This window comes from Camelus bactrianus, chromosome 22 (genome assembly GCF_048773025.1).
Source record: "Camelus bactrianus isolate YW-2024 breed Bactrian camel chromosome 22, ASM4877302v1, whole genome shotgun sequence".
In the NCBI taxonomy this organism is placed as follows: domain Eukaryota; kingdom Metazoa; phylum Chordata; class Mammalia; order Artiodactyla; family Camelidae; genus Camelus; species Camelus bactrianus.
The window spans coordinates 26,806,759-26,830,542 of record NC_133560.1 but is presented as its reverse complement, the minus strand read 5'-3'; the positions used below and the strand labels follow the sequence as shown (position 1 = coordinate 26,830,542).

At 56.3% G+C, this 23,784-nt stretch overlaps 3 protein-coding genes across 11 annotated transcripts; 2 read left to right on the top strand and 1 right to left on the bottom strand.

Moving 5' to 3' along the window:
• Positions 1-1,631: 1,631 nt before the first annotated feature.
• Positions 1,632-4,522, top strand: MCEMP1 (mast cell expressed membrane protein 1). The gene is made up of 8 exons (XM_074350908.1): positions 1,632-1,716; positions 1,809-1,952; positions 2,285-2,374; positions 2,905-3,033; positions 3,181-3,231; positions 3,306-3,443; positions 3,711-3,770; positions 3,906-4,522. The coding sequence occupies exons 2-8, from the start codon at positions 1,862-1,864 to the stop codon at positions 3,935-3,937; spliced, it is 591 nt and encodes a 196-aa protein (XP_074207009.1). The 5' UTR covers positions 1,632-1,716; positions 1,809-1,861; the 3' UTR covers positions 3,938-4,522.
• Positions 4,523-5,293: 771 nt separating this feature from the next.
• TRAPPC5 (trafficking protein particle complex subunit 5) lies at positions 5,294-7,521 on the top strand. The gene is made up of 2 exons (XM_010966808.3): positions 5,294-5,389; positions 6,913-7,521. Exons 1-2 carry the CDS (start codon positions 5,330-5,332, stop codon positions 7,489-7,491), a joined length of 639 nt encoding a protein of 212 aa, XP_010965110.2. The 5' UTR covers positions 5,294-5,329; the 3' UTR covers positions 7,492-7,521.
• Positions 7,522-9,286: 1,765 nt separating this feature from the next.
• FCER2 (Fc epsilon receptor II) lies at positions 9,287-21,770 on the bottom strand. Of its 9 annotated transcripts, none has more exons than XM_074350902.1 (11): positions 21,641-21,770; positions 19,799-19,912; positions 18,676-18,795; positions 18,303-18,356; positions 15,125-15,187; positions 14,876-14,938; positions 14,702-14,764; positions 14,486-14,575; positions 12,097-12,641; positions 11,840-11,946; positions 9,287-11,461 (listed from the first exon to the last, which is right to left on the bottom strand). In XM_074350902.1, the coding sequence occupies exons 2-11, from the start codon at positions 19,818-19,820 to the stop codon at positions 11,323-11,325; spliced, it is 1,266 nt and encodes a 421-aa protein (XP_074207003.1). In that variant the 5' UTR covers positions 19,821-19,912; positions 21,641-21,770; the 3' UTR covers positions 9,287-11,322. The 9 variants fall into 9 exon arrangements, with proteins under 9 accessions (XP_074207003.1, XP_045360087.2, XP_010965257.3 ...); XM_045504131.2 differs by having other exon boundaries at positions 18,676-18,792; XM_010966955.3 differs by having other exon boundaries at positions 12,097-12,248; positions 18,676-18,792.
• Between the last annotated feature and the right edge of the window lie 2,014 nt (positions 21,771-23,784).

The window sequence follows — 23,784 nt, the reverse complement described above, 5'->3', positions numbered from 1 at the left end:
CCCAGGACAGACACCACCAACCCCTCAGTGTCCTCTGCCTGTCTCTTGTCTCTAGAAAAACTTTAGCCAAAAAAATACATTTAATCAAAGAAATGAAAAAATGCAGAAGCAAAGAGAAGCAGTCAAACAGGACAAAATAATAATAGTTTAGCCATGCAGCAAAGTCAAAGACCTTTACTTTCTCCTCGAGGGCTACAGATAAGATTCTGAGCCATATCCTCTGAGCCGTTTTACAGATACTAAAATGCCCACCACGTGGAAGAAGTTAAGTACACGATGACCAGAGTGTAGCCATGACATAAGCTGCTCCATCTTGCACAATTCTGAGAACTGGCCTCAAGGAAATGGGAACAAACTGAGTCTGAAAATGAAGATTAACTGCACTTAAAACAATCAAGATGGTGCTGATCAGACCGCCACGTGACCAACTTGAAGATGACTACAGTAAAAGAGCTACAAACTACTATGTATAAAATAGATAAGAAACAAGGGTGTATTGTACAGCGCAGAGTAATACAGCCATTATTTAGTAATAACTTTACATGGAGTATGATCTATAAAAGTATTGAATCACTATGCTGTACACCTGAAACTAATATAATATTATAAATCAACTATTCTTCAATTTTTAAAAATCCTGCCCTCCAAAACCATGATGCATTTCACATTTTACTTCCATCAGAAGGCACTGCTCTAGATCTAAAGAGAAAATTCCCTGTATACTTGGTCTCATTTTTTTTTAATCCACAGTTTTCAAGGTCAGAGAGACAAAGAGAACTTCAAGACAGCTAGGCAGAGCGCAGACAGTGTGATGCCATGAATACGCATCGACCTGCAAATGAGGGTGACACACGTGCAGGCGGGCAGATTGTGACTGGGGGTGTTCAGGAGGGTGTGCATCAGTGTTCGTGTGTGGGACTCTGGGTAGGTGAGGAGATGTGTGGCTGAGTGTGAGTGGGTTTGCTTCCGGAGTTAGGTCAAGGTGAGGCCTGGCCTCAGTCCCACATGTGGGTGTGCAGTTCGGTGACCCTGTTGCCTCCTACCCGCGCTTCTCCTTCAAGGGATCTTGAAGAAGTAGAACTTCGCAGGGCGGGGCCGAGAGGGGGAACCGGGGCTAGGAACTGCCTCTGCCCTAAAAGGTAGGGCTTGGAGGCGTCAAAGCTCTTCTCTTGAGAGCAAGAGATGGGAGGTTGAGGTTCATCCAAGTAGACACACACACATACACACACACACCCACCCACCCACACACACACACACACACACACACACACACACAGAGCTTCCTGTAGATTTCCTGACCATCCCTTTTTTAAAACCATTATTTTTATTGAATACAATTGACAGATGGGGGAGGATATAACTCAAGTGGTAGAGTGCATGCTCAGCGTACACAAGGTCCTGGGTTCAATCCCCAGTACCTCCTCTAAAAGTAGATAAATAAGTAAACCTAATTATCTCTCCTGCTAATAAACAGCAAAATTAAAAAAAAAACTGACATATGACTGTTGTGTAAGTTTAACGTGTACAACGTGTTGATTTGATACATTTGTCTATTGCAATGTGATCGCCACCATAGTGTTAGTTAACACTTTAACCACAAGTTCCTGACTATTCCATTCCATTTCCGGGACTGTAGGCTCCTGTTCTTGGTCCTCCCTGAGACCTCTGGTCTCCTAAGACCCCTCTTGAGCCGGGGTGGAAGTGAGGATGCCCAAGGTGAGGTGGGAGGGTCCTGCATCCCTGGAAAGAGGAGGCTGACCCCTCCTTTCTTCCCTCACCCCAACCCAGAGACTTCCTCATCCTTCCAGACACCTTCCGGTGGGTGGAGAATGAATACAGACAAATTGGTGGCCCGGGGAAAATGGAGACTGAGGAAATCTACATGAACCAGGTCAAGATGCAGGCAGCAGCCTTTAAAGACAAGAAACGGCGATCCCCAGACAACAAAGAAGGTTAGGCACCTCGCCCTGGAGAGGCAAGGGGAGAGGTCGAGAGGGAGAGGTTGGGATAGAAGAGATAAGGAGCTGAAAGTTGGGGCCAGAGGGTTCCTTCCCCTACCCAGAAAGTGTGTGTGTCTGTGTATCACCCAGACGGTCACACACACCCTCTCCCCTTAATCAAGAAGCTGACCTTTATTCCCCACTCCCTGTCTTTTCCCCCAGAAGTGTGTTGTGTGCAGGGTTCGGTGAACCCAGATGTCTGAGCCTCCTCTCCCACTCCCATCCCTGTCCCAGCGCTCCGGGCAGGCAGGTTTCCACAGCCCCTTCCACTGACCTGCTCACAGGTGCAGATGACCCTGCCTATGAGAATTTCACCTTGACCTTCAGAAATCGTGACCAGCCAAAGGGCAGTCATTCACCAGCCAAGAATAAGGGTGAGCGGCCACCCATGAGCCACATCCCATTGCCTGGGGAGGGGCCTGCAGGAGAGCATTGCTGAGACAAGGGGCAGTGCGTGGGGGTCAGGTCGATGGCGTGGTGTTGAGGCTTGTGTGTGACAGTGGTGGGGGTAGCTTTGTAGGTGATGATGATGGTGGTGGTGTGAATGGAAGATCTGGGTGATGGCGATGGTGAGTAAGTGACCGTGGTGGAGTGCATCGGGAAGGAATCACCCAGACAGAGCTGGTGAGGGTACTGATGAGGTCGGACAATGGGGACAGTGCCCGTAAATGGGCATTGATGCTGGTGGGTGTCAGTGAAGGATGGTAAGGAGGGGGGTGATGCTGATGGTGTTAGGGACCATTGCTGGTGGCTCTGGCCAGGCTGGCAGTGTCGTTGATGGCCAAAGCTGCTTATGGTATTGGGGACAGCACGTGTAGGTGACAGAGCTGTTGATGGTGTTAGTGCCAATGGTCCGAGTGGCGGTGTTGGGCCCTGGAGGTGACCTGTCCTGCCTCTGCCCCAGTCCCATCCCAGTCCAGGCCTCCCTTGGACTCTGCCCAGGGCCTCTATTTGTTGCACAGAGCCATGGTGAGCCTGTCCCTCCTCCTCGCCCTGTCCTGCGTCGTTCTCTTGGCCTTGGTCCTGATGAAGAGTGAGTGTTTCGAGTTTTTGGTGACTGGGGCAGGGGCCGGGGCAGTGTGGAGGGGTCCTCGGGAGCTGGGGAGGTCAAGTCTGCCTCCCAAGGCTGCAGAATTAGGGCGATTGGAGGGTTTTCCTTTCCCACCCCCATCCTGAACAGATTCTGAGATGTCCCAGGAGCTGCTGAACTTGAAAGGGGAGCTTCAGAATGGTGAGGGAGGACCTGGGCCTGGGTGGGGTAGGGAGGGGAGCGGCGACACAGACATCCCCACCCCACACCCTCAGTCTCCCTCTCGGCGCAGGGGTGCCTGGAGTTGCAGAAGGAGGCCTGGAGCACCCTCAATCAGAGCACCAGGATGGCAGTGCAGGGCATTAACACGCTGAAGAACAAGGTCCAGGAACAGAGCCAGAAACTCTTAAGAGGTGCCCTTACCGACCTCCACTGGGTGAACGTGTCTCTGTGCTCAGCGTTGGGCTGGGTGCTGGGGAGTTGGGGGATGGGGCAGTGGGGCCTCGCCCTCCCAAGAGCGCAGGATTTGGAAGGGTGATGGATTAGGGAGTATATAAATGCTACTGGAAAACTCCAACTCCACGGGCTCTGTGGCACCCCAGCTTGGGGGTCAAACAGGGAGTTTCCAATAAAGGTGGCAAAGCCCCACCTCAGTTTTCTTCTGTCTCTCCCACCCCTAGCCATAAGTGAAACCAGGGCTAAGTTAGACGAAATCGAGATGCTGAAGATGCCAAATCCAAGTAAGTTGGAGCTGGGGAGGGAAGGGAGGAAGATGAGGGGTCCACCCCCCTGATCTGGCCCTAGATTCCCTTCTGAGAGTGGAATCTGCCTGACCTTGGGTTTCCACCCTTTACCCCTCACCCCCAACGCCGCAGACCCCTCATCTAAATCAATGAGAAGGCGTTGAAGCCCTGGCTGCAGCTGGGAGGACAAGATTGCATCCCTCAGTGAAGATGGAAGATGGGGGCCCCAGCCTGGTCCGAACCTGTCCTTCATCCCACGTGTAGAAAATCACATATCTTGGCAAATGAGTGTTGTGACATTACGTGTGTGTGTGCGCACATGTGTATGGGGGTAAGTAGTTCGGGGAGGGTGGGTATTTCAGTGTGTCCCACAGGAAGGCGCTATGGGTGAATGTTGCAGGTGGGAGTCACGTGTGTGACACACGCGTGTAGCATGGTGTGTGTGAGTGTAATGCATGTCACGGTGGGTGGCCGTGTCAGCAGCAACCACAGAGGTGTGTCACTGTGGGGTGTGGGTGTTGGTGCTACATGTTGTATGTGCCCATTTCATTGTCAGTATAAACACATGTGTGCCCTGCGGGATAAGTGTATAAACGTGTCACTGCCTGTGCCAACGTGAACAGGTGTGTGTCAACATGAGCATGCCTGATTATGTCACCGAGGGGGTTCAGAGCGTGTGCCCAGACGTGTCCATTTGTTTCTGCGCTCACTTTCCGTGATTCATGAAGATAAAGGCCAAAGGGAAAGCACGTGGCTTTCCAGTCTGTTATTGGTGTGGCTGGGAGGCTTCGGGACCTGGTCAGGGAGGGTCTGTAAGTGGTCAGACTTGGGAACTGGGGAAGGGCAGTGAACACGTGGACGTGATGCCAGGAACCCTGGGGCCCCAGGCGGTGTGAGAACAAATTCCCCCAGTGGGCCCATGAACGTGTACCCAGGGAGGAGCTGAGCCCCTGCACCCTGAGTGTGTACCCATGAAGGTTTGGGGCCTGAGATGTACAAGGTCTTCCTAAGTGTACAAGGGCCCGCGGATGCGTATCTCTGAGTCTGTACCCACGGATGTGCCTGTGCTGGTGGGTGATTCTGTCCACAGAGCATGTATCCACGAGCACAGGTGCCGGTAAGTGTACTATGCCCACTGCTCAAGGCTGTACATCCCCTGAGAGAACACGTGCCCACGGGCATACATTTGTCCCTAAGGCAAGTGGACATGTGCACACAGGCATTGGTGTGTCTCTAAGACTAGTGAGCATGCGCATATGGCCATACATGTGCCCCTACAAGACAACGTGTACCCGAGGACATACATGTGCCCCTGAGACAGGTAGACATATGCTCAAGGACGCACATGTACCGATCGTCGAGCCTGTGCTCCTGAGCAGGTGACCACCCGTGCTACTGTCCCCCCAATCGTGGGCCAACCAAGGCCAGCGAGGCTCCTAACCGCCACGCCGCGTCCCTCGGTCGGGCCCCGCGGACACGCGCGCCCCCGTGCGGCCACTCTCCAGAATGACTGCGCGCGCCCCGCCCACACGCCCGTCCCGCTGCGGCGCCTGCGCATGCCGGGCCTTTTACGACGCCGTAAAGCAGCTCGGCCGAATCGCTGGCCGCAGTTCCCGGTAAGACCCCGCCCGCCACGACCCCTCCCGTTGCCGCGCCTTGTCCGCTCCCCGATCCCTCCCCGCGGGTCACTGGTCCTGGGTCAGGGTCTCGGCGTCCGTGATTCCCGATCAGCCAGCCTCGGCCCACCCCGGGGGACAGCGAGGAGGGTGGGCTCCTCCCCGGTCCCTCTGTCTGGTCTACGCCGGAGCCGAGGTCCCGGTCTTAACGCGGCTCAAGCTCACCAACCCCCATGGCAGCCCGGTGGAGGGGGTCTCAACATCCCCCCTTCCCATCTCGCGCGCTGGGCCCTCCCCATGTAGGCGGCTGTGCACCGGGGCAGGGGTGTCCTGCAGCTCCTGGGACTCCCCTCCCTCGCTGGTCCACTGGTCTTTCCGTCTCCCACGCAGACCTGGTTGGGGAGCTCAGCATGCCCAGACCATTCCCGCCTCTGGCCGGGTCCCTGCCTAGTGGGGGCGGGGTTCTCAGCTACCCCTCCTGATCCCACCCTTGGTGAATGGGAGGAGGGAGGATGTCTCTGCGCCCTTGGGATCCCCCCCCATCCGCTGCCACCCCCATCGCAAAGCCACAGTGTGTCTCAGCACCCCCTTGGGGTTTTCTCCCAACAGGCCCCTTCCGGGGTTCTCCCGCCACCTACAGCTGTGGCTTCATGTTCTGGGATGGCGGGGAGCCAGGAGGGGGCGCCCTCTCCCTCTTGTTTCCCACTGTGCTGCTACCTTTCTGGGAGCAAGGGGGTGGGCTGCTCCCGACGCCTTCTCTGGCCCCGCTCCAGTTAGGGTTTTTGCTTTGTTTTATTTTGTTTTGTTTTGTTACAAACGCAGGCCCACTTAAAGAAGCACGCTTTGTGCATGACAAATCGGTGTTGCCAGAGGGCGCGGGTTTGGAACGATTCGCAGCACCTTCTCCTGGCTTGCCCTATATATCTTGCCGGCGCCCCACGCCCCCAACCCGCCTGGCCGTTGGTCTGAACAGACCTCCTACTCATTGGGTTTCTCTGGCTTTCCTCAGGGGAGAGGCAGAGAAGTTCTCTTTATCCTGGGAAGTCAGCGCTGTTGCTGCTGGAGCGCATGGTGGGGGCGGGACAGTTGCCGCTGACCTCCTCGTCCCCTCCCTGCCCTAGGTCTGACGTCCCCCTTCCCAAGCACTAATTTTCTAGTTACTTGCACAGGTGGCGGAGAGGGTCGTGACGCTGATTTTAAAGCACGAGGATCACCTGGAACTCGAGGGTTGGGGGTGGTTTCCAGCGCCCCCTTCTGGTCCCCCTCTCGTCTCTCCTCACGTCTTCCCTCTCAATCCTCCTCCCTCCCAAACCCTCTCCTCGCCAAGGGTAAAAGCCTATTCCGTCTCCCGTTTGTCCGTCACTGGTTGCCCGTAATGGAGGTGGGCTTTACGCGCAGGTGGATGCCTCCTTGCCTTCCACTCGTCTCTTCCCACGTGGGAAGGCAGCGATGGAGCACACAAGGGAGGGGGACCCCCGGGGTTCTCCCGCCTCTGACCCCCACGTTTCCCGGTCTCCCCGCAGGGCGGCGGCGGCATGGAGGCGCGCTTCACGCGCGGGAAGTCGGCGCTGCTGGAGCGCGCGCTGGCCCGGCCGCGCACCGAGGTGAGCCTGAGCGCCTTCGCGCTGCTCTTCTCCGAGCTGGTGCAGCACTGCCAGAGCCGCGTCTTCTCGGTGGCCGAGCTGCAGGCGCGCCTGGCCGCGCTGGGCCGCCAGGTGGGCGCCCGCGTCCTGGACGCGCTGGTGGCTCGAGAAAAGGGTGCCCGGCGCGAAACCAAGGTGCTGGGCGCACTGCTGTTCGTTAAGGGCGCCGTGTGGAAGGCGCTCTTCGGCAAGGAGGCCGACAAGCTGGAGCAGGCCAACGACGACGCGCGCACCTTCTACATCATCGAGCGGGAGCCGCTCATCAACACCTATATCTCGGTGCCCAAGGAGAACAGCACGCTCAACTGCGCCAGCTTCACGGCGGGCATCGTGGAGGCGGTGCTCACGCACAGCGGCTTCCCCGCCAAGGTCACGGCGCACTGGCACAAGGGCACTACGCTCATGATCAAGTTCGAGGAGGCGGTCATCGCCCGAGACCGGGCCCTGGAGGGCCGCTGACCCCGCGGAGATAAAGGATGCTGAGCCGCCTTCCTGAGTGTGTCTTGTGTCTTGTGTGGGGGCCTCAGAGCCACTCAGCACCTTGCCCCAGGCCGATGTCTCAGGCTGGTAATGGAGGCCAAAGCCAAGCATGTTAATAACAGAGTAGGGAGGTGGGGGTGGGGAGGTGGGGAATCTGACTCAGCTTGGGGGTTGGGGGAGGCCCAGGGCTTGTCAAGATAAATCTGGCTCAAGGGGCTACTGGAGTGGGGAGAACGCTGGCACTTTCTGGTATCACAGTTGGAGGCCATCCAAAGGCTGAAGTTGGTTGAGGGGGAGCAGCAGAGGTGGGTGGCCAGGAGTGGGGTATCCTGGTGGAGGGATCAAGCTAAGGGAGATGCCCTGAGACCTGGGGCTGGTGCACTTTTTGTGTAAAGGACCAGACAGTGGATGGTTTACACCCAGCAGTCTCTGTCTGACTGCTCTGTAGACAGCTGTAGGTTAAGGGATGGGTGTGGCTATATATCTAGAAAACAGGCAGAGAGTGGTTGTTTGTCAACTTTTTTTTTTTTTTGGACACTTGTTAACTCAAAGTGTGGTCCAAGACCTCAGTATCCACATCCCCCGGAGGTTGTCAGAAATGAAGACCCTCAGGCCCACCCTAGGCTACCCACTCAGAGTCTGCCTTTACCAAGGTCCCCAGGACTTTCCTATGTGTCTGAGAAGCAGGTTTCAAGGGCATAGACTGTGTGCAAACTGGGGTGGCTGCCCCCCCACCCCGACCCTACTCCAGAGTTTCAGATTCTGCAGATCCGGGTGTGCCGGGGATTTGCATTTCTCACAAGTTCCTAGGAACTGCTGGGACTTCCCTGGCCACACTTTGAGAACCTCGCCTGAGGCACCTGGTTCTCAAGGGGAAATGAGTGGGCTCGCTGCAGAATCATCTGGGCGCCTAAAATAACTTGAAGTTAATTGCTAAACAGGCGATCAACCGGCGAACTTGTTTCTTGTTTTTAAAAAAAATAGAAGGTAAAAAATTACATTTCAGGCAAACCTTGCCCTTTTCCCCACCACCCTTGGTCCCTGGGCACTCCTCCCTCTCAAGGGAAGCCCTTCAGGACTTTTGCCGGGGAAACTTCTGCCAGTCCTCCCCGTCCCCACCCCCTAGGACCTGAATAAGTCTTTTGAAAAGGAACCTCAGGTGCTTTTGGCTGGGTCCGCCTCACTGCTAATGGGAAGGGCTTAAGGGTGGGGTGGGTGCAGCTTTTCAGCTCTCTGGAGGGCAGCCTGAGATGGGAAGGCAGGGGACGCTAGGCTTGGTCGAGGGCAGTTTCATCCCAGCAGGTGGTTGTCAGAACAAACCTCAGCGCATCGCAAAGGAGTCGTGGGTGTCAACTGGATAAATAAACTACTGAGCTCAAGCATGGAGACGATCAGGAAATGGCTGATCCGTCCACAGGCTGGGCAGTGAAGGATGCCAGAGAAATAGGGCAGGAGGGGAGGGGACACGGCTGGACCCCAAGGGAGGGGATGCGGGGGTCCCTTGGGATGCGAGCTGGGAGAGGAGGACCCAGGGTCTGCTGCTGTCTGCAGAGGGTGAGGAGGGACTTGTGGAGAAGGGAGAAGGTTTGGAACAAACCATAGGATTGTGGGGCCAGGGGGGTCAGGGAGAGGCTCCCATCACAGCAGCTCTGACTTAGGATGCTGGGGACCGAAGCCCCCAGACGGGTGGGGGGCAGTGAGGAGGACGCACCCAGCACTGGCCCGTGGGGAATGAGGCAGGCACAAGCCAAGATTCACAAGCCCGGAAAGAAAGTCACATGTTAAGGCAACACATATTTATTGAGCACCTCCTGTGTGCCAGGCTCTGGGGACACAGCTGAGAACAAAACAAAGGCCCTTGCCCTCCTGAAACAAACAGATGAAGTAGATCATACATTCTGCTGAGAGAAGGGGGCCGCGATGAAAGTACAGGGGGGGTAAAAGGGATGGGGTGTCAGGAGGTGTCATTTTAAGTGGGATGGAGGGGAGCTCAGGACAGGCTTCACTGAGGAGCTGGAGGCAGCAGCATGTGCAAAGGCCCTGAGGTGGCAGTGAGCCTAAATGTTGAAGAAACGGTGAGGAGGCTGGGGTTGGGGGAGGTCGGGTGCGTGGAGGGCTTCTGCCATCACAAAGGACCCTGGAGAACTTTGTCTTTCTCTGAGCTGGGAAGACACTTCTGGGAAGTTTGGGGCAGTGAAGAGGGCGGCCAGGCTGATTGAAGACTGGGGCTACACAAAGGCCGTGGCAAGAGCGAGTGAGAAGTGGCTTGACTTCCTGAGCCCATGGCCTTTTCTTACGGGTTTGGAGGTGGGGTGGTGAGAGAAAGAGGTGGCGAGGGTGACCCCGTGCTGGCCTGAGTAACTAGGAGGCTGGGGCCGGAGTTTCTGCAAGGAGAGCCGGGGTGGGCAGCTGTGCACTGGCCTGGAGTTCTGAGGAGGTCTGGGGGAGACAAGTCTGGGGGTGGGTGGTGGGGAGAGATAACAGGTCACTGGGGGTTCCAGCCCATGTTTCGCTCCAAGGGGCCAGCTCTGTCCCCACCCCATCCTAAACCCCAGGGCGCCCTCCCCAGCACCCCCTCCACACGGCTGGGGCTTGGCTTGGCCTGGCCCTTGACTCCCAGGTCCTGGGTGATCCAGTGTGAGTCTCTCCTCATGGGTTCCTCTTTCTCGAGTGGGCCCAAGAATCACGTGAGCACGTCCACCTCTTCCTTTTCTAGGTGAGGAACTGGGGGTGGGGTGGGCAGTGAGGCCCTTAACCATGGGCAGCCTGAGATCCGGGTCTGCCGCCTACGGACTCCCAGAGGTGGGGGGCGGACCTGTGCCAAGCCTGGGGCTGGTGCTGTCTGAGTAGGGACGGGGCCAGCACCTCAGGATCTGAACTGGCTGCCAGGTCATCTGGCCACCTCTCCACCAGCCTCTCCAGCCATCCCGCTTCTGGGCTGGGAACTAGGTTCAGGTGGTCCACTGTCCTGCCCAACTATATTCCTGGGGGTCTAGGGGTACTCTTTGCTCCACTGAACCCCATTCTTCATCTCTGGGCCCTGCTGAGTAAATGCTTATAATAAAGTAGGGGGGGAAAAGTGGGGATGTATGAACGCTACTTCAGTTCCGCATACTCAGAGGTGTCCTCAGGCACCAGGAACTCCCAGCTCCCACGTTGCACACCTGGAGGCTAGAGCCAGTGAGGCCCCGAGGAGGGGCCAGTCCGAGGGGCCATCATCACCTCATGTTATTGACACGGGGCGGGCAGGGAGGACGGGTTGGCTGAGCTGGGGGTCTCTGTCCTTTGCTGCAGGACACACGCGCTGCATCAGGAGATGGTGAGGTGGAGGTGGAGGAAGAACGCAGGAGTCTGAAGTTTCCTCTGCAGCTCCCTGCAGGGCTGGGCTGCCAGGCACTGTGCCCCAGTGGGGAGGGGGCTTCTAACCTCCAGGCTTGCGGGTAGGGGTTCTCAAAGTGGGAACTCAGGTGGGAACTCCAGGCACTCGAGGGCAGGAAAGGGGTGATGGCCGCTGGGCTGAGGAGCAAGGGAAAAGCCCTCTGGAGTGTTGGCCAGAATCGGGGATGACTAGTCAGCTGCTTCTGTTGGGTTGGGAGGAGATGTCATCTGGACTCTTCAGCCACAAAAAGGGGCATCCAGGCCTTGGTTGGGGTCCTCAGTATCACAGGGTGGGCTAGGCTGTTCCCATATTTGAAGCGGGGGAGGGGTGCAGAGGGGTACACCCGGCGAGCAGGCAGGGGGCTGTCGGGGTCCACATCTTGGGGCACCTCCCAGGGGACCCAGGGCCAAGGGGGCAGAGCAGGAGGGAGCTCAGCATGTGGCCAGCCGGTCGCACACCCAGCCGTCCAGCCGGTTGTTGCAGAAGGCATCGTTCCACTGCCCAGAGGCCTGCATCATCACGCAGTTCTCGCCCTGCCCCGCGTCGTTGGGCTCCCCTGGCTGCCAGTTGCTGAAAGAGAAGGATTCGGGGTCAGGAGATGGGGGAGAGGGAGGGCTCCCACTGCCTTCAGCCTCAATGTATCCCTCCAAGTCTGGGCCCTTCCCACACCATCCCTGGATTCCCACTCCAACTCCCTGCATCCTGGAGACACCCTCATCCCCCTCTTCTCCCCTTAGTCTGGACCTGCCTCCAAACCCTGACCATCTGCCTCGGCCCTGAGTCCCCTGGGATGTACCCCGAGATGTGGACCCTGACAGCCCCTGCCCCCTCTGCACCACTCCCCGACCTCGGCTGCAGTCCAGAAGCTCCCCAAGATGGCCTGGGGCACGTGCCCTCCAAATACCCTCTCCTCTCATCCCAGAAAGGCCCCCCCTCCCCCTTCCTCACCTATAGTTCAGGGGTTTCTTGTCCATCCAGATGAACTCCCCCTCAATGTCCAGGTCCCGGAGGCCAATCCAGGAGCCCCTCTTGTTAGCATGTTTGGTCAGGAAGTCCTGGGGAGCAGGACAGGGCTGGAGGGCTGGGGAGACGTGCCCGGGCCCCCCTCCCCAACACCACCGCCACCGCCACGAGCATCATCCAGGAGGTGGGGGTGGGATCTTCAGATCTCCCACCAGTGCGCCATCAGTGGAACCCAGACCCACCTGCTCCTCCTGGCTGTGGATGCTGACCAGCCGCCCGTGCAAGTTGCTGCAGGCAAAGCGGGCCTGGATCCATTTCTTGGCGCCCTCGCCGAAGTAGTAACACTTCCTTTGGAAACTGACCCACTTCTCAGGGCACGTGTTGCACGTGGAGCCTGGGGTGGAGGAGAGGCTGAGGGGGGCGGCTGTGGTGGGCGCTGTGGCAGGTACCATGGTGGGCACTGTGGCGGGGGCCGTGGTCAGCACTGTGGTGGGCACCGTGGCGGGCACTGTGGTGGGGGCCGTGGTTGGCACTGTGGTGGGCACCATGGCAGGGGTCATGGTGGGCACCGTGGCAGGCACTGTGGTGGGGGCCGTGGTCGGCACTGTGGTGGGCACCGTGGCAGGGGCTGTGGTGGGCACCATGGCGGGCACTGTGGTGGGGGCCGTGGTCGGCACTGTGGTGGGCACCGTGGCAGGGGCCGTGGTGGGCATCGTGGCGGGCACCGTGGTGGGCAGCATGGGTACCATGGGCAGGGTGGGTGGCAGCATCTCTCCGGGGGCCTGGGCTGAAAGCAGATCCACCCCAGAGCCTGACAGAGAGTCCCCCAGGCTGCCGTCTTCCCCGGAGATTTGCTGCTGACCATGAAAGACCAGCTCCACCCCAGAAGCACCTCAACTGCCTACATCGTGAGCAGAACGGCAGGCACCACAACCACAAACACCCCTCGGCCAACAGCACTTCAACCACCAACACCATCACCATAAATATATTTGTGGCCTGCAACACCTTAGGCACCATCTGTCACCACACCACCAGCTCCATGGCCAGCAGCTCCTCAACCACCACTGTCAGTAATGCCTTGATCAGTAGCATCCCTGCGGATCCCCACAATGGCCAGCAACACCTCTCTACCACAACTCCACCTTAACCACGCCAGCCACATCTTAGTCACCAGTGCCCACAGCAGTGCTGACGTCAAGAGAGCCAGCACCACTTCCCCCATGACTGTCCCCACCAGAACCTCCTATAATATCCCTGGCCACCACCATCGTGGCCAGCACCCCCAGAACCAGCACTCTTGACCACTTTCTGGGAAACTGAAATGATTTCCTTCTAGTTGGTCAGGGGAGCCCGTGCACGTAGGGGGTGGGAGGAGACTGGAGGTCTGGGTACCCCCAACGGCCTCCATCAGGGGCCACCTTGTCTTTCTCTCCCCTCGCCCCTTCCCCAAGGAAACTCAGGTCCTGTCACCAGCACCAGCACTCCCAAGCGGGAGGTCAAACCCACTGTGGCTGCGTTGACTCGCTCGTGACTTAAAGTAGATTTGCTTCGAGTGATGTTCATGGAGGGCTCCTTGGCTTTGGGGGGATTTTTCTGAGGGGCCGGGGGTCTGCAGCAGTTTGAGAAACATCTCATATGTCAAAAAGTAGCCAGTGTGTGGCCCCCGGGGGAGTAGCATTAAAACACAAAGAGAGCATCTCTGGTCCCTTCAAGGAAACTTGGGGGATGGTGCCCTGGCTGGGTGTCATGTGGTCACTGTGACAGAGCCAGCAGAGCCAGGCTCAGACCCCGGGACATGGGGCCAGACTTGGCGATGGGGAACTCAAGGACTGAGTGGGAATCAGAAAGTGACCTGTCCAAGTGAGCCCGATCCAGGCTCCCCCTCTCCCCAAGAGGAGCAAAGTGGGGTTTCTTGCTGGGATTCCCACGACCACACCAGGTCCCAGGAGACAGCACTCCTCCACACCAAGCAGAGATCCTTCCTCTTCTCTGACCTGGTTGGGGCAGCTGGGGCTTCCCAGGGGTGGAAGGTCAAAACTCAAGGGTGCAGCTAGGATAGGGGGAGCGGGGAGGGACTTCAGGGCTGTAACACCCAAATTCCACCCCAGGTTAAAGGCACAGCAATTGACTATCTGCTCTTTCTGCAGTCCGCTGGCCTGCTGGGGACACCCCCACAACCCTCGTAACTTGCCAGCATTGCCTCCATCAGTGCCACCCCTGGGGAAGACGCCGTGGTCCCCAGTGTCCCCACTGCTGCAGGGGTGACCCCCCCTCCGGCCCCCTGGCTGGGTCGGGCAATCCTCCGGGAGGGCTGTGGCCAAGGGCGTCCTCCCCACGGCTGTCTGCTGAGCGGAGACGGCAGAGGAGAGATCAGGGAAGAGAACCCAGCGATGGTGGGACAGCTTTTACTCGGAGGAGAAAAAAGTGTGGGAGTCCCCCACCCAGGCCGGGGGAGGGGACTGTTGGAATCTGAAAGGGCTTACTCGTGTGGCCCCCGTCAGCCCTGACACACGCGTCAGCACAGATCCATCCACGTCCTCATGCACACACCTCTACTGCACGTTGGAACACACCCGCGTTGTCACACGTGTGCACAACACCCCCGCCGGCACGGACGCACACACTCACCGTTGGACTCGCGCAGCTCTACCCACAGCTTCTGTATCTCCTCCTGCAGTCTTTCCAGGGACTCCAAGGCCATGCGTCTCTCGTTCATATCTTGAGTGGTTGGGTTGTTGGTGGGGGGGGCAGGAAGCAGGGACAAAGTGCTTTTACTTTGGGAGGCACAAGAGCAGGCAGACCTCCCTGGCCCCCCACCTTCCCGCTGCCCCTCCCAAGGCTCACTCAGAGATTTCAGGTTGCTCAGATCAGCACGAAGACCATCCAGGTTCTGGAAGAGCTCAAACTCTGGGGGGGGGGCGGGGAGCAGGACTGGTGTCAGGGATGATGCCTGTGGGCCTGAGTCCCCCAGCCTGGCCCCCAGCTCCACAGCCCCCCTATCCCCGCCCCAATTCTCACCCTGAGATTCCATTCTCTTCTGTTCAGCTTGGATCCTCTCCATATTCTGCAACATCTGGGCAGCTGGTCACAGGGGAGGGGCTCAGTGGGAGGCAAGTTCTCAGACTCGCCCCCACCAACCCCCCTTGGCCTGAGTCTTTAGGGTCAGCTGCTCACTGCGCAGTTCGTAGTGGTCTAGAGCCCGGTCCCATCTGCTCACCCATCCCCACCTCCTCTCCTTTCCCTGGACCCTGAGCTGAGCTCACTCACCCTGGGATTTCTGAGCCATCTCGTCACCCTTGTGTCTTTCCAAGTCCTTGGAGACCTGAGTGACTGGGGCAGTGGGAGAGAAGGCACGTGTCCTTGGGAACCAGGAAGGCAGGTCCCTGAATCCCCGCTACGCCAACCCCAAGTGCAGGTGCCCCCCAACTCACAGGGTCACAATGGCCACAGTTTTTGTTTTTAATTTCTGAGGCACAAGTATTTGTTTCATTGAGCAGATACTGCATTTTTTACAAATCGAAGGTTTGTGGCAACCAGGTGTTAAGCAAGTCTTTCAGCGCCATTTTTCCAACAGCAGTTGCTCCCTTTGGGTCTCTGTGTCACATTTTGGTAATTTTTGCAATGTCTCAAACTTTTTCATTATGATTATATTTGCTATGGCGATCTTTGATGTTACTCCTGAAATTCTTTCAGGGAACCATGAACCACGCCCATAGAAGATGCTGAACTTAATCAATGAAAGTTCCGGCAGTTCCCCGTCTCCCTCCCTCCCTCGGGCCTCCCCAGTCCCCGAGACACAGCAGCATTGAAATTAGGCCAATGAATAGCCCTACTGTGGCCTCTAAGTGTCCAAGTGAGAGGGAGAGTCGGACGTCTCTCACTTGAAATCAAAAGCTAAAAAGTGATGAAGCCAAATGAGGAGGGCAGGCCCAAAGCCGAGAGAGGCTGAAGGCTGGGTCTCTTGTGCCAAACAACCAAGTTGTGAAGGCAAGGGGAAAGTTCTTGAAGGAAGTTAAGAAGGCTGCTCCGGTAAAAACAGGAAGGCTAAGGAAGTGAAAGCCTCAGAGTTGAGGTGGAGGAAGTTGGAGCGGTCTGGGCAGAAAGTCAAACCAGCCACAAAACTCCCTCAAGCCAAAGCCTCATCCAGAGCCAGGCCCGAACTCTCCTCTGTTCTTTGAAGGCTGAGAGAGGAGGGGAAGCTGCAGAAGAAAAGTGTGAAGCCAGCAGAGGTTGGTGCACGAGCTTTAAGGAAAGAAGCCGTCTCCTTAACAGGAAAGTCAAGGGGAAGCGGCAAGGGCTGACGTTTACCTGATGATCATTCAGACGATCTAGCTAAGATAATAAACAGAGGTGGCTACATAAACAAGAGATTTTTCACTGTAGAAGAAACAGCCTTCTATTATTGGAAGAAGATGCCATTGAGGGCATCCATAGCTAGAAAGAAGTCAATGACTGGCTTCCAAGCTTCAACGGACAGGCTGACTCTCTTGTTCGCGGCCAGTGCAGCCAGGGCCTTGCAGTTGAAGCCACTGCTCATTTACCTCCCCGAGTCCTAGCGCCCTTCAGAACGATGCTAAATCTACTCTGCCCGTGCTCTATAAATGGAACAACAAAGCCCGGAAGAAGCACATCTATTTCCAACACGGTTTACTGAGTATTTTAAGCCCGAGATTGAGACCTGCTGCTCAGAAAAAAAGTTTCCTTTCAAAATATGACTGCTCATCGACCATGCACCTGGTCACGCCAGAGCCCTGACGGAGACGGACGGTGAGACTCTCGTGGTTTCCACGCCTGCTCACACGACATCCATTCTGCAGCCCGGGGATCAAGGAGTCATCTCCACTTTCAAGTCTTATTATTAAGAAAATCCTTAAGAAAGACGTTTCATAAGGCTGTAGCTGCCACAGGTCATGATTCCTCTGATGGATCTGGGCAAAGTCATCTGAGAACCTTCTGGAAAGGGTTCACCATTCTCGATGCTACTAAGAACATTTGTGAGTCATGGGAAGAGGTCCGGATATCAGCATTAACAGGAACTGGGAAGAAGTTGATTCCAACCCTCGCGGGTGACTTTGAGGGTTTCAAGACCTCAGTGGAGGAAGTCACTGCAGATGCAGAAGAAACAGCAAGAGAACTAGAATTCGAAGTGAAGCCTGCTTCTGGTTACCAAAAGGGACGGTGGGGGGAGAGATAAATTAGGGGTTTGGGATTAACAGATACACACTACTATAAATACAAAATAGATAAACAACAAGGTCGTACTGTATAGCACAGGGAACTATATTCAATAGCTTGTAAAAACCTATACTGAAAAAGACTATGAGAAGGCAGATACACGTATGTGTGCAACGGAGTCACTATGCTGCACACCAGAAACTAACACAACGTTACAAAGCCGCTATAATTCACTCTAAAAAAAAAAAAGTGGAGCCTGAAGATGTGACCAAACAGCTGTCATCTCAGGATAAAGCTCTAACAGATGAGGAGCTGCTTCTTAAGGGGGAGCAAAGACAGTGGTTTCTGGAGACGGAATCTACGCGTGGTGCAGACGCTGTGCAGATTGTTGAAAACGACAACCACAGATTTCGAACAGCGGATACACTTTGCTGATGAAGCGGCAGCAGGGGCTGAGAGGGTGGACTCCAATTTTGAAAGAAGTTCTGTGGATAAGATGTTATAAAACAGCACTGCAGGCTACAGAGTAGTTGTTCATAAAAGGAAGAGTCCGTCGATGTGGCAGACTTCATAGTTGTCTGATTTTAAGAAATTGCCGCAGCCACCCCAACCTTCAGCGACCATCCCCCTGGTCAGTCAGCCACCGCCAAGGCCAGACCCTCCGCCAGCAAACAGATTACTGCTCGCTGATCATGCTTAGCATCCTTTTTCTTAGTAATAGAGTATTTTAAAATTAAGATACGTACACTTTTTAGATTAATGCTATTGCACATGGTGTAACGTAAACATAACTTTTATATGTACTGGGAAACCAGAGTATTCGCGCAGCTCGCTTTTACTGAGACGCTGGCTTTATTCTGGACCAAACCTGCAATATCTCCGGGGTCTGCCTGTACTCGGGAAAGGGCAGGCAAGGATAGAATGAACGTGTGGACCCTTCCCTGACCCAGAATTAAACAGGAAAGCAGCAGGCATTTCTTAAAAGCTCACTGGACTCGATTCTGAAAGTCTTGGCTAAAATTCTGCCCATTTTACTGGCAAGGAAGCTGAGGCACGGAGCTTTTACATAACACCCCACTAGGCACCTCTCAGAGCCCTCGCCTCCAAGAGTCTCTGGGTTTTTACCCCCCCGGAGGTGGGCACAGACTGACCCTCGATTCCTGGGGGGAAACTGGAGCCAGCTCCTCACCCCACATCCCACAGCACTGAGTGGCTGAGGCAGGACCACAGCCTAGTGTCTCACCCACCCCACCCCTTGGTACCTCCATACCGTTCCGGGCAGCATTCTCTTCCAGCTGTTTCAGATTTCGTAGAGTGTCCCAATCTGGGGAGGAGGGGAGAAGAGGAGGGGGGAGGAAGTATGTTTCAAGTGCCCTCATCCTTCTACACCCCACCTGCCAGCTGGGGATGGAGGCCATGGGTACACCATGTGGGAGGTGCCCGAAGGATGGGTACTGGGCCAGGGCACAGGGCTCTCAAGGGTGGGTGGAACGAGCATGGGAAGGGGATGGTGGGGTCACGATGGGAGACAGGATGGGGAAATTGGACTCTGAGGGGTCTGTTGGGCTCCCCAGGATCTGAGGGTGGGGGGATCTGGGAGGGAACACAAGAGGGAGGCTGTGTGGGGCTGGGGGTGTCCTCACGCCACAGGAGAAGCAGAGTCAGCAGCCCGGCCCACAGAGCTGCAGTCACCAGCCCCACCAGCGCCAGCTGTATCCCCTTCCTACAGCACCGCCGCCTTCTGGTAAATTTTGAGAAGTCTGCTGGGAGTTGGGTGAGTGACAAGGGGCGCGGTGTGAGGCTGGGCTCCAGCTCTGCCTTCTTTCTGTCACCCACAGCCCCAGAGTCCTGGGAGCACATCCAGAGCCCACACTGAAGCAGAGGGTCTCAGTGGACCCCCAGCCTCCTCTGTACACTTTCCCAACATGCTGCTTTCATATCCATCAGCAACTCCCCCCTTTGTCTGTCCATCTCTGCATCTGGGCACCTCTGAGTCTGTCCCTCTGCCCATCCAGCCCAATGTCAGCCGCTCCTTCTGCCCACATTCCAGTGGCCTGACCCAGGGCCAGGTCACTGTCCAGAGAGACAGGTCTGGGGCCAGGAGCTGAGATCCCTTCTCCACGGGCCTCCTCCTCAGGTGGTGGGCCCCTACCTAGCTCTCACCTGTGGCCCTCCTCCCCCGGAGGGATTCAGTTACCCCACCCCCACCCAGTGCTTGGTCCCCAGCCCCACCTCTGGAAGACTGGGTCCCCCTTCCCTCCTGACCCCAGCCCTCACCCTGATGCCTGTGCCCTACTCTGAACTTCCCTAGACATGAGACACTGGGTCTCAGACCTTCTCCGTATCAGAGCTCTTCCCTCACTCCCACTCTGGGGTCCCCCAGGACTCTACCTTGATGCCTCAGCGCGGGCCCGGGCCCCCTCCCCTCAGCCTGGCCGTGAGGAGTCATCCTGCTGAATTCCACTTGTTCTGAGTCCCCTTCCACATGGGCTTCTCTCTACTGGGCTCCTAGTGCACCCATTGGAGCTGTTTTGTTGTCATGAGGGGGTTGAGTCAGGGAAGGGAGGGGCCCACTGCTTCCTTCGCCTGACTGGCTCTGTGCCAGGGAAGGCCAGTCTGGGCTCACCTCCCTCCCAGGCTGGGTTTTTGCTAGAAATTTACTTTTCTTCCCAGAGAGGTTCCCAGGAGCCCTTCTCCTCTCCTGGGGGGAGGTAGGAGGTCAGGGTTCTTGCGTTTGCCAGAGTCGGCTTTAGAGAGTTCTCTCACCTGAGAATGAACTTTCCTCCATGGCAGCGCTGCTTGGACTCTCCAAGGGACTCACCACCTGTCAAGGCAGCTCGCTTGCCAGGCACAGTCGCCGCTCTGGCTTGGATCTGGGTTCTAACGAGGGTTGGGGTTAGGGTGAGATGTCAGGCCCTAGTTACCGGCACAGGACAGCATCTTGGACTTGAGGAGCTCAGTGGCCACTGGCCAGTTTTGTTTGGTCCACAGGTGGGAGTCAAGGTTGCAGTTAACTGGGGGATGCAGCTGGGGTGGAGGGTCAGAGGCCAGAGACCAGAGGTGGGCACCCCAGAGGCCATCACAGGTGAGGTATAAAGCAGGTGCTCAATCAATGTGTGATCTTGGCAAGTAGCTGAACCTCAAAACCAATTTCTTCAGCCATAAAATGACAATATTAATAATACCTACACTGTAGTGCGATGATCTGCTCTACATGAATGTCTGAAGTGCTTTGAACAAGGCCTGGGACATTGTAAGCACTCCCACATCATCAGGTCTTGTTAACTATTCCTGCCTGTACCACCTCCCCCAGGACTCAACCTTTCTGAGCCTCAGTATTCCCCTCTGTAAAATGGAGGTGATGATGGAACCCAAACCGTGAGGCCTGGGTAGGACCAAATGAGATAAGGATGTACATGAGGCTTTTGACAGTGCTGCGCACAGTGGGTCTTCAGATCCTCAATGTCTGTCAAGCATCTGCTCTGTGCCAGGTCGAGTGGGGAAATGCAGACTGTCACCCAGACCCCAGCTTCCTCCTCTGCGTCTTTAAAATCTCTTGACTTTGAAACGCCTACTAGGTGCCATAGACTGTGGGCTTCAGGGTCAGACAAGCCTTGTGGTCACCAACTGTCCTCCTGCTGGGTGACTATGGGCAAGTTGCTTGCCCTCTCTGAGTCTCAGAGAAATGGAGACGAGGGGCAGCCAGGCTCTGATTAACAGCAGCTCCAATTGGGTCCTTCTCCATTCTGGAGGAGGCCAGAGGTGTCATCATCCAGACACACCTGAGCCCAAGCTGGGCAGACCTGGGGCTGAGTGCTAGCTTCTCCCTGGACAAGTGACTCAGTTTGCTCATCTGTAAACTGGGGGTGAGCGACTGTGCTGACTCCACAATGCAGAATGATGCGGTGTGCGAAGTCCTGGCATACAGTAGGTGCTCAGTAGATCTACAGGTGGGGTATTAGGTGAACTGAGGTACAGAGAGGGTAATTTGTTCATATCACTCCGTAGTGGGACTGGGACTTGAACCCATGATGTGAGAGCCTATCTGCTTCACCACTGGGGGACACGGCCTCCTGGTAGGTGTCTGCTGGTGAGGGCCAGGGCAGCAGTGTCCCGAAGCCCGCTCATCTTTCTAACGTGAGGGTTCCCGACTCTGCTTGCAGCCTTCCGTGGCTCTCCAGGGTCCTGCAGGATCAGCCCCCAGTGCATCCGCCAAGATCACCTTTTCTGCTCAGTCATGCCAATCGGCTGGTTTTCACTTCCCCAGACTAAGTCCCTGCACACCTGGCAATCCTGTCCATGCCTGTCCACTGCCCGCCGCCTCTCTGTCCCACAGACCTCCTCCTAGTCACCCCTCGAGACTCGGCCCAGAGGTCACTTCTTGCAGGAAGACTTTGATGTCTGCTTCCCATTGCCAGCTCGCTCTTCTCTCTCTCTCTTTCTCTCTCTGTCTCTCTCTCTCACTCCCTCACACACACACACACACACACACACACACACACATACAGAGTCACATGTGCACACACACTTACAAACCTGCTCACACACAGTCACGCACTCAGAGGCACAGACACACAGACACACAGCCATACCACATCACGCACTCACTTGAGTTTTGAGCAGGCCGCTCTTCTCCTGGTCCGCTGGGGCCAGCTGGAGAGGCCGGCAGGGGCCACAGGCTGCGGTGAGGGGTTGAACTCGGTGAGGCACTTTCTTATGAAAGTGGACTCACCCACCCGCTGCTTCTATTTTCACAGACCTAATTAAGGGCTTGCCACCCGGATAACCACGTTTCACACATGGCCTCCTTCGATGCTCCGCACAACCTGGTGAAGTCTGTGCCACGATTATCTCCATCTCTCAGGTGAACAAACAGGTTCCAAGACTCTAAGCCACCTTCCCAAAGTGGGGAAGGAGGTAAGTACTAGAGTCAGGATTTGAACTCAAGTGACTAAATCATTATGCTGCTGTGGCTGGGAAGAGTGGGGAGAGAGAGGAAAAGAAGGAAGGAGGGAGGAATTGAGGGAGAAAAGGAAAAGAAAGACACATCCTATAATTAACATTCTGGCCAAATACTGCCAATTTTGTTATACGGTCTAATTCAGTAGCAGCGCATGCTGGGTACCGGCCTTGGTGTCTGAGATGCATTAGCACATGTAATGTTCCCAGCCACCCTATGAGGTAAATGCTTTTGTTACCAATGCTGTCTTGTGGAGGAAGGATATGAAGCACAGAGAGGTTAAGCAACTTCCCAAGATCACACAGCTCACAAATGGCAGAGCCAGGATTTGAACCCAGGCAGTGTGGGTCCTGATTCTGCAGCCCACACCCCTCTGCACCTCACCTTATATTGACAGAGACTTCTTGACACATCACACACCCTGCTCTTCCTCCCTCAAATGTGTCCCCTGATCCTTAACCCCCTCCCCGTTCTCAGTAGGGGACCTCCTAACGCCAAACTCCTGGATGGGCTGCCTCCCCACCTCAGGCTGGACACTGCCTCTCAGGACTCTCTGACTCTCCCTGGCATTCCGCCTCCCAACCTGGGCTAGGCCAGGCTGCCCACCAAGCAGGGAGGGGGCTGGCTGGATTGTCACCAGACTGTGCACTCCAGGGTAGCAGGTACTGTTGTTGCCTCATCTGTCCTGCTGTGTCCCCAGCTGGAGATGGGCAGCCCTCAGTACATGTCTGCTGAACGAAGGATTCTGGTGGGCTGAGGCTGTTTGCTCTGGGCCCCCAAATGTCCTTCTCAACCTTGATTGGAGCTAATTGTGGGGCCCCGAACCCACTTCCTGGTTTGCCAAGTGCCAGAGGATGAGCAATTTAAGGAGGAGAGAGTCAGGCCTGGGGTCTGCTGGGAGCACAAAGACAGCAGGACGCCTGGGGGTGGGGACCTGGTGGGGACAATAGGGGGATGTCATCTGGTCCAGGAGCCAGAGGTGGCCTGGGACAGTGGCTGTGAAGATGGAGAGAAGCAGGTAGGTTAGAGATGAGAGGACTGTGAGGATGGGAGAGGAGTGGGTGCTCAGAAGATGCTATGGAAGATGACTGGAGTGTCTGGGTGGACAGTGGGGCTGTCCTAGTAATGGGGACACAGGAAGGTGGAGGAGAAAGTTTTGGAACAAGTCCTGCTGGGCTGCAGTGAGGACATAGGACAAGGTTTCAGATGGAGGGTGGGGCTGTGATGGAGTCTGGTGTTTCAGAGCTTCTGAGGACTCTGCGGGCCACACCCCAGCCCCAGTCCACACTGGTGCCCACTGGCTCTTCGTGTCCTAAATGGGGCTCAAGGGCTCACATGGTGCTGGGTCCCTGCCAAGACTCAATTTAGACAAGAGGATGTTTTGGGGGTGAAGTCTCACCCCCCCACTCTGGGTGCTGGTGGAACCCTGTCACAGATCGCTCCCTCCCTCTTCCCCTCTGCGGTGTAACCCACGTCTCTCACTGACTTTAGGGGATAAACAGGAAACCATGCGGATATCAGCCATGACCCGAGGGTGTCGGTTCTTCTTTCGGGGTTGGAGATCCCTGAGCCTGGGGCTGCCCCTCAGTCATGGCCAGTCCTGGGTCCAGACTCTGTAGGAATGAGTCGGGGCTCTGCCAACGACCATAAACAGTTCCCGGGTGGGATGCCAGCCCAGCCCTGACCCTACTGGACCCCAATTCGTCCCCCAACCCCAGCCCGCCCTCGGTGCCTCGCAGAGCCGTTCCCCAGCGCTGTAACACAGAGCCTCAGCACCTGGGACAGAGCCCGG

Coding starts and splice junctions, on each gene's coding strand:
- MCEMP1 (XM_074350908.1), top strand. CDS start 1,862: ATGGAGACTGAGGAAATCTACATGAACCAGGTCAAGATGCAGGCAGCA. Junction 2,375..2,904: donor TTCACCAGCCAAGAATAAGG/GTGAGCGGCCAC, acceptor CCTCTGCCCCAG/TCCCATCCCAGTCCAGGCCT. Junction 3,444..3,710: donor GAGCCAGAAACTCTTAAGAG/GTGCCCTTACCG, acceptor TCCCACCCCTAG/CCATAAGTGAAACCAGGGCT.
- TRAPPC5 (XM_010966808.3), top strand. CDS start 5,330: ATGCCGGGCCTTTTACGACGCCGTAAAGCAGCTCGGCCGAATCGCTGG. Junction 5,390..6,912: donor ATCGCTGGCCGCAGTTCCCG/GTAAGACCCCGC, acceptor GTCTCCCCGCAG/GGCGGCGGCGGCATGGAGGC.
- FCER2 (XM_074350900.1), bottom strand. CDS start 19,481: ATGACTCCTCACGGCCAGGCTGAGGGGAGGGGGCCCGGGCCCGCGCTG. Junction 14,939..15,124: donor GATGGCTCAGAAATCCCAGG/GTGAGTGAGCTC, acceptor CCCTGTGACCAG/CTGCCCAGATGTTGCAGAAT. Junction 14,576..14,701: donor GAGCAACCTGAAATCTCTGA/GTGAGCCTTGGG, acceptor CAACCACTCAAG/ATATGAACGAGAGACGCATG.